We start from the raw sequence: 8,844 nt of genomic DNA on the forward strand, positions 1-8,844 counted from the left end.
TTCCTTCCTTCCTTCCTTCCTTCCTTCCTTCCTTCCTTCCTTCCTTCCTTCCTTCTCTCTTTTTTGAGACAGTCTTACTATGTCCCTAACCTTCAAACTCCAGTCTTTCTCTCTCAGCCTCCCAAGTGCTAGGATTACAGGTGTGCACCATCACGCTCAGCTTAATATCATGTTCTTACAAAACTTCATTAAAAAAAAAATCCATTTGGGCTGTGTGCTAGTGTTTCTTACCTGTAATCCTATCTACTCAGTTGGCTGAGATCTGAGGATCTTGGTTTGAAGCAAGCCTGAACAGGAAAGTCCCTGGTACTCATCTGCAATGCACCAAAAACCCAGAAGTGAAGATGTGGCTCAAGTGGTAGAGCATCAAGCTCGAGTAGGAAAAGCTGGCCCACCAAGCCATTGTCAGCTAGAGAGACAGGTGGGAGTCACCTCGTGTTTTATTACCAAGTCAGTTCTTCTTCCTTGTTATTTTTCTTTCTTCCAGGGTGACTTCAGGATCACACAGCATTTTATTCTGTTCAGTAGCTATTTGGCTTTGATTGTGCAATCAGGATTCTGTCTTCAATTTTCTTTTGTCAGTAAACTACCTCTCTGGAACAACTGCCTGGCAACAAATTGGGTGGCGACATGCTTGTCAGTGAAGCCCACAGCCCATCGCATCGGTGATGCTGTCACCAGACTGACTGACGGTCACCATCTCCACATGATCGTGTGAATGACTGTGGTTCCGATTTCCTATGTTAGCAGGAAATGGCTTAATTTCCCCTCGGTGAATGTAACCCTTGCAATGGACATTTGCCAGTCGTGAAAATAAATAACGCAACGGGCAGAGCAGGAACTGCAGATTGCTCATTCTCCAAAAGCAGTTAGTATGTATCATCAAGCAGCCTGTGAACTTTTCCAGCCCTCGCTGCCCCTCCAGCGCTGCCGGGGCTGCCTGCCTTCCTCATCGAGCAGTCATTGAGCCAACAGCCTTTTAACAAGCCCAATGGGGAGACCGGCTAAAACCCAACATTTTAGTTTCGGGGATAGGATTGTGAGCTTTCATGCCTTGAAAGTTTTGAGTCCTCGGGAAGAATGCATGAATGAAGAAGCAGAAAGGCTCCACTGAACTGGAGGCTAAGACCACCAAACCCCTATTTTGTCTACTAATGCCATTGGACCAACAGGCAGCCCCAAGCAACGTGAACAATGAACCACAGGAAGTTGGAGGAGGACTAGGAGGAAAGGAAGAAGGAGGAAGGAAATAAGAAAACAAAGGACTACTAAAAATCCAGATTTCAGGTTTATCCTATCAGATTTTCTCTGAGGGAAAAGAAACGATGAAATGAGTAAATGGAAGAGGGAAGATAAAAGAACTTATAGCTTTATGTCTCCTTATAAAATGAGAAGCATAGCAGCTATACAGTTTTTGTTTGTTTGTTTGTTTGTTGAGCCACAGCTCCACTTCTAGCTTTTTATGGTAGTTAATGGAGATAAAAATCTCATGGGCTTTCCTGCCCTGGCTGGCTTCAAACCGAGATCTTCAGCTCTCGACCACCTGAGTAACTAGGATCACAGGTGTGAGCCACTGGCACCTGGCCACTTTTCATCCTTCATGTATGTTCACGTATGTGTGTGTGTGAGTGTGTGTGCCTTAATTACTTTCTTTTCGCTTCATTTCTTTAATATTTTATGTGTCTTATCTACAATTGGGCATTGAGGAATAGAATATTCAAAGATAACTGTATCAAATCTGATAAAAAATTAATGTAGCTGAGTGATTGACGGTGTGACTACCTTCCTGAGATGGATATAATCTATGATGAGACTTGGCATGTCAGCATTTTAAGGAAAGAATGAGAAAATTTCCTCTTAAATGAAGGATGATTGTATCTTATCAGATCAAAACATAACATCGTGTTTCTTATTGCATAAGGTTCACGTTTGTGTTACGTGCTAAGTATGGAGGCTGGCTAGTCAAAGGGCGGAGGCTGGCTAGTCAAAGGGCAATAGCATCCTGTTACTAAGCTAAGCTAGTTTGTCTTCCTTCTGAGCTGTGCCTTCAACACTCCGAGTCAAAGGACAAGTACATGTCTCTAACCCCAGTAATCTAGAGGCATGAAAAGTCCAAGGCCAGTCTAGGCTACAGAGCAAGACTGAGAATGAAACAGCATTTTGTGGAGACAGATATTCAGATGGTAACATTACTGCCATTACTCTCTGTAATACCCACCTATCAGAGGAGATAGAATAATTTTCTATGCACGTGTAGTCTAGGGGCAATCAGAAACTGACCAAACAACATTCTTGACATACAATTCACTGCATCTTTGTGGCAACAAGCTGCGGTATATGTTTAAAGCTAGGAATAGTGATGGGAATGCACAGGAAGGCTCGTAGATCCAAATGGAAGGCTTTGTTGTTGTTGTTGGTTGTGGGGCTTGAAGTCTGGGCCTGGGCACTGTCTCTGAGCACTTCAGCTCAAGGCAAGCGCGCGCGCGCACACACACACGCACACACACACACACAGGCTGTAAAATTGTCTGGCCTACAAGTAATATGTTAGTATTCATATCCTGGGGTCACTGGGACCCACAGAACACAGAACAAGAAATTTCATCTGTGTTTCACTCTTAATAAAATACATAAATCATCTAGGCACTTGTGGCTCTTGCCTATAATCCTAGCTATTCAGGAAGCTGAGATCTAAGGCTCACAGTTTGAAGTCATTCCGGGCAGACAAATCTGAGAAACTCTTATCTCTAATTAACCAGCAAAACCCTCAAATTGGAGGTGTGACTCAAGAGATTGAATGAAAAGCCAAGTGAGAGTACGAGGTTCTGAGTTCAAGCCCTAATAAAACATCAGACAATTAGCATGCAAGTCAGAGTTTTTTTCTTTTTCTTTTGATCTGACTCCATGAATTTATAAAGTAGGATGCATTAGGGAAGGCCAGGAGAATGCTATCTTGAAAGTGTATGTGGAGTAATTTCAAAGACTTGCATCAGTGGAATTCCTGCAAGATTCATTAGAGCCTGAAGAGTATATGTACAAAGATCCTGCCAATATTCACAACACTTCAGACATTGGCCATAAAACTCCTGCCAATTATGAAAGATTGATGATTAACCTTACAAAATAGTATGTGTTCGGAATGCATAGAAATAGAACCACACTAGGTTTTTTTTATTTGTGTGTGCCATCTTGGAGCTTGAACTCAGGGCATAGCCACTGTCCTTGAACCTTTATGCTAGTGCTCCACTACTTTGAGCCACAGCTCCATTTCTGGCTTTTTGGTAGTTAATTGGAAAGGAGTCTCACAGACATTACTGCGGAGGCTGGTTTTGAGCTGTGATCCTCAGATCTCAGCCTCCTGAGTAGCTAGGATGACAGGAGGGAGCCCTTCATTGCCCGGTACAACCAGCGTTTTATTTTGAATTTGAGAAAGAGAAAGATAATACACAAGTTTGTAAGAGCAAAATACATACATGGTTTGTGATCATTTTAGCCACTCTGCCTTTGCTTATGTGGTGCTGAGGAATCGAACCCAGGGCCTCATGCATGCGAGGCAAGCGCTCTACCACTGAGCCACCTTCCCAGCCCTCCACGCTGCCTTTGGAACTTCTCCCTATATTAGAATTCCCTAACTTCCCAGATGTTAGCATAGATAATTGCCTTCCCACGCTTCATAACTAACAAGCAGGACTGGAATTCACCATTCAGATCCACCGGCCATCAGATCTGTGACTTGGGAGCCAGGAATTCAAAACAAAACAAAACTCAGAAGCAGCAGCAATGGCAACCCCAGTGCAGAAATAGTAATAACCAACCAAGAAGTGACGGCACCTGCCCCCACTCGGGACAAGTCAGCCACTGTGCTGTTGGGGAATAAAGCTTCAGGCGCAGAACTAGCAGCTGGGCTGTTAGGGTGGCAGTTGTGGGATTTCATTTCTTGCTGAGAATCATCTCAACTTTCTTTTTGGGAGTTACTGGGATTTGAACTCAGGGCGGCGTCCTTGCTAGACAGGTGCTCTACCATTTGAGTCACTCCTCCAGCTCAGCATCTTTTCTATTTTTTACAGAAATATTGCCCATTATATAAAATCCATAGTCTATGAAAAGGTCAATGTATATGTTTCCATGTGCATGCATGAATGCACGTGCGCATGCACACGCACACACACATTTTATAGGTTTGCTAATGAAACAGGTATCATATTACATAGTTTTGTGCTTGCCCTTATACTGATCTTTTTTGTTTTGGTACCAGTCCTGGGGCTTGAACTAATGTCTGGCTGCTGCCTCTGAGCTTTTTGCTCAAGGCTAGTGTTCTACCATTTGAATCACACCTCCACTTCTGGATTTTTGTACATGTGTGTGTACATAAGTGTATATCGTACATAAGTACAACTGTGCATAAGTGTCTCAGAGAGTTTCTTGCCCAGGTTGCTTTCAAACCATGATCTTCAGATCTTAGTCTCCCAAGTAGTTAGGATTACAGGTATGAGCCACTGACTCCCGGCGACAATGCATTTTTGATGCCTTTCATTGGCAATACATTTCTAAATAGTTTTGATGACTATTAAGAGTAATATTTTGGGGGCTGGGAAGGTGGCTCAGTGGTAGAGCGCTTGTCTTGCATGCCTGAGGCCCTGGGTTCGATTCCTCAGCACCACATAAGCAAAAAGAAAAAAGCCGGAAGTGGTGCTGTAGCTCAAGTGGTAGAGTGCTATCCTTGAGCTGAAGAGCTGAGGGACAGTGCCCAGGCCCAGAGTTCAGGCCCCATGACTGGACCTTCCCCTTCCCCCCCAAAAAAAGAGTAATATTTTGTAGTCAGAAGCTTCAACAAATACTCTTGTGCCGAGTATTTGAGGTGGCTGATAGCATAGATCAGTGATAGAGCACTTACCTTGCGTGTGTAACCTCACCACAAAGAACAAACACCCCAAATGCCCCAATAAAAAAATCAAACTTTTGGTATATCTCTCCTGATTATTGCTTCAAGATAAATTCTAAAGCAATAGGAGAAATTCTAAAGCATCTATTCCTAATTGGCAGATCATGACCAGTGAAAACAGAATCTCTTAAGGCTGTTCAATCATAACATGGCTTCTCAGGAGCTGATCTTCTGGTGACCTCTGGGAGGTGTTGAATATCAAGCATTGACATGGAACTTTATAATATGGAAATTTCAGATAGAAAAGTATTTTTATTGATTTTGCTGGTCCTGGGGGTTGATTCAGGGCCTGGACACTGTCCATGAACATTTTTGCTCAAGACTAGTGCTCTACCACTTGAGCCACATCTTACTTCTGGCTTTTTGGTGGCTAATTGGAAATAAGAGACTCATAGTCTTTCCTACCCGAGGTGGCTGTGAACCATGATACTGAGGTCTCAGCTTACTCGTGTGAGCCAGTGGTGCCTGGCTCAGGAAAATATTTTTAGGGGTAAGGAACTTGGTATCTGTTAAGAGGGAACTTGCTCACCAAAGCCATTTTAACAGGGCTTACTCAACTTCACCATCTTAAGAGTTCACTCAGCCTCTGTGGCTCTATTTTGCTTTTGTGATTCCATCTTGAGACTAGATTCTTAGGGTTGGACATTTAAAGCTATGTATCCATTGTTCTGTTTATGTTCCTAGGCAGCGAGTCATAGAAACAGGTCAAGCGGCCCTTGCTCAATGCTTGCTTACAGCATTGTCTAGCTGTAACTAGACGCTGTAACTTCCTGCTTGGCTTGCACCTGCAGAAAAGAACACTTAGGGACTTTCCACCTGTGAGCAAACAAGGAGGTGGGTTTTCTGTCTTAAAAGGGGCCCCTAGAACAGGCCTGGGACTGCACTTTGGGCACCCGGCTGCCCAGTGTAATCCGGGTTGGTAGTAAAGACTTTCTATTGGTTGTACTGTCTGTGTGGTCTTTCTTGGTGGCTTAACCCACAACACGCACTGAGCCAGGTGCTGGTGGTTTACATCTGTAATCCTAACTTCTCAGGAGGCTGAGATCTGAGGCTCATGGTGCGAAGACAGCCCAGGCAGGAAAGAAGGAAATGGAGCTGTGTATGATGTGGTAGAGGCCAGCCTTGAGAAGGAAGCTCAGGGACAGAGCCTAGGCCTGCAGTTCAAGTCCCAATAGTAGCGCGCACGTGCACACACACACGGAGCTATGTGCTTCAGAGATGTTATTGTAACTAATCATCATACTGGTACTACCAATGGGTACTTCTAGCTTTATCAGAAAAATGAAAGTCCAGGGAAAAGGGTCAGGGGAATCTTACCTGGGGACTGGAACTTTGAAGCAAGCCTTGCTTTATCTAGTCATTTATTTATTTCACGGCTTGCTTTCTCACTGATACAAACTCATTTTTTTTTTAAGTTTTAAAATGTTTGCTTTTTCCTTATTGTCAGTTCTGGGATCCCCCTTGGCTTTTTCTGTGTAAGGTTAGCACTCTATCACTAGAACCACGGCTCCACTTCTGGCTTTGCTGGTTAATTGGAGTTAAGAGTCTCACAGAATTTTCTCCATGAGCTATTTGAATGATGATCCTCAGATCTCAGCTTCTTGAGAAGGATTACTAGGCTGAGTCACCAGGACCCTTGATGTCTGAAGTAAACTGGAAGTAGTAGAAGTGTAGAAGGCATTATCAAGTACCCTATGTCTTAGTTTTGTTAGCAGGCTTTTTAAAAAAAAATTGAGATTAGGTGATTACATAAAATTTACATACTTTACAGTCCTGTGGAATAGTGATACTTAAAGTCACAAACACATTTTACCCATCACAAGGCAAATTGTCACCATCATGGTCTATAAAGTTTGCGAATGCTATGAACTTTGACAATACAATCATTTCTTCCACATCAGGGGATGTTTCCATTTCTTTCCTTTTGCTTAGTGTAGGCTGTTCCCTCTTTCCCTCCCATTCCTCCCTTCCCATCACTGTCTTTGGGTTGCTTAGTTCTTTTTCTTCTTTGTCCAGTGCAGCTGATGGGCCCATTTGTTATATGTGTTCCGTTTCCCACTTATTCTTAGTAGGCTGTTTTATCCAATGAACATTATTTTAATAGCCAGTGGTGTTCCAGGCACAGTTGTCTAGTAGGCTAAAAATACAAATGATGTAACCAAAATTCACTCATTAGCTGATCTGATTAACAAAATACATTTCATAGAAATGATTATAAAATGCATTGCAGTTAGGAACAGAATATATTTTATACTTACATATCTTATGGTACCCTAAACAATTATTAATAAAAACCAACCAACCCAAATGGTAAATAGAGTGAGCAACCCACCAGTTCCTTCATTAATTTAGTTAGTAAAAGAGAAAGATATACAGTTGCCAAGCTGAAATAGGTTTTATCATGGTTTAAACCTAGCCGACCTACAATCTTAAAAATTTCAGTGTTTTTCATCTGGCATTAAATCACCATTACAACTTTTGGTTTAAAGATTAGTTTTGGCTTCAGAATTAAGTTTCATTTAGTATTACCTTCTCACAGCTCACAGATTCTTGACCTGAGGTGGCTGAGAACCCATGTAATTAAATATTAGTTACAGAAACAAATAAAACATAAACAGGATAGTTTAATCCACTCTATTTAACATTCTTACTAAAACTGCATTGAGAAATTATGATACAGATATGATTTACATCAGAACATAACAACAAAAGAATGAGAAAGAGAGAGAAAAAGAGAAATGTCAGTTCTGTTTGAAGCAAGCATGTCTAGTTAGACGTTCATTGCATTTCTGGAGACTCATGGCTAATTTGTAAAGGACCACATGGGCCTTGTGGGTCACCATGTATCCCTTAGTCTGAAGGCTGGTGACTTAGAGATGGAGGGAGAGAGGAGAAGAGGAAGGGTTAAAAAGGCATGAAGTGGAGTGTTCACTGGCAGTCAAGATAATCTGGAACTACAGGCATTCCACAGTGTCCTCCTGGCCCGTCCTGGCCCGAGATGGGTCTGTTTTCTTACGCAGCAGCAGCAACAGGAGCAGCAAACACTTTCTCAGAGAGACAAGATCAACTTTTATTGCACAAGAAGCAAACGATTCCCCTTCTCCCTTTTCCTGAACTGGAGCTCTTCAAGGGCAAACACAAACAAGCTGATTCTCATCCGCTCGTGCCTCCGACCAGCAGGGGGCGCTCAATAAGAACCCCTCGCGAGCACCTTCTTCAGGGGAAACTGAGGTATTACGTTGGCTCCAGCGGGTCTGGTTGGTCAGTCACCATTCTCTAGCAGCTTTTGTAAGTTGTTTTGAATCTTGAAATAAGAAAAGAGAAGCTGTCATTAAACAGAACGGAGGATTTTAGGAACATATTTGCTGTGGTTTGTAAATGCTTGAGATTAATTTACACTACCTTGAGACTAATCTACTCTACCTTATGGATGTGTTAAATTTAAATGGAGTGGAATTAGGGGGAAGTGGGTTAATGTGTGTGTATAGGAATATGATAAGTTGTTTCACACAAAATGAAATGAAACATTAAAAAGTGGGGAAAAGGGGAGAAGAAAGAGTAATGGAGTGAATTTGATACAAGTGTATCATATGTATATAGGGAAATATCCCAATGAAATCTCTGTCTAACCAGTACAGGCTGATAAAGAGAAAATGAGAACAATGAGCTAGAGATACAGGTGTGACCCGATACATCCGGAGCCAATGTGGTCTTCACAAAACACGTCTGTAGTTTTAGTTAGACAATGTTACCTCATAATGTTGAGATTATAATGCACAACATGCCCAGGAGGATTACACATTTCATAGGGACAAGATCAACCATGTCCTGTGTTTGGGCCATTAAAAACACTCTCAGTGCTGAATAAATAGATTTTAAAGAATTCAGAGGGAGAGCCGGGC

The 8,844-nt window shown here is 42.3% G+C and overlaps 1 protein-coding gene across 1 annotated transcript in view; it reads right to left on the reverse strand.

Moving 5' to 3' along the window:
- Positions 1-7,562: 7,562 nt before the first annotated feature.
- The window catches only part of Gramd3 (GRAM domain containing 3), a 27,411-nt gene continuing 26,129 nt past the window's right edge, over positions 7,563-8,844 (reverse strand). Inside the window, exon 9 of the mRNA XM_013015537.1 lies at positions 7,563-8,246. Within this exon, the coding sequence (XP_012870991.1) occupies positions 8,205-8,246 (42 nt within the window). The 3' untranslated portion in view covers positions 7,563-8,204. The remainder of the gene's footprint in view (positions 8,247-8,844) is intronic.

The sequence above is a fragment of the Dipodomys ordii genome, unplaced genomic scaffold (genome assembly GCF_000151885.1).
Source record: "Dipodomys ordii isolate 6190 unplaced genomic scaffold, Dord_2.0 Scaffold27, whole genome shotgun sequence".
In the NCBI taxonomy this organism is placed as follows: domain Eukaryota; kingdom Metazoa; phylum Chordata; class Mammalia; order Rodentia; family Heteromyidae; genus Dipodomys; species Dipodomys ordii.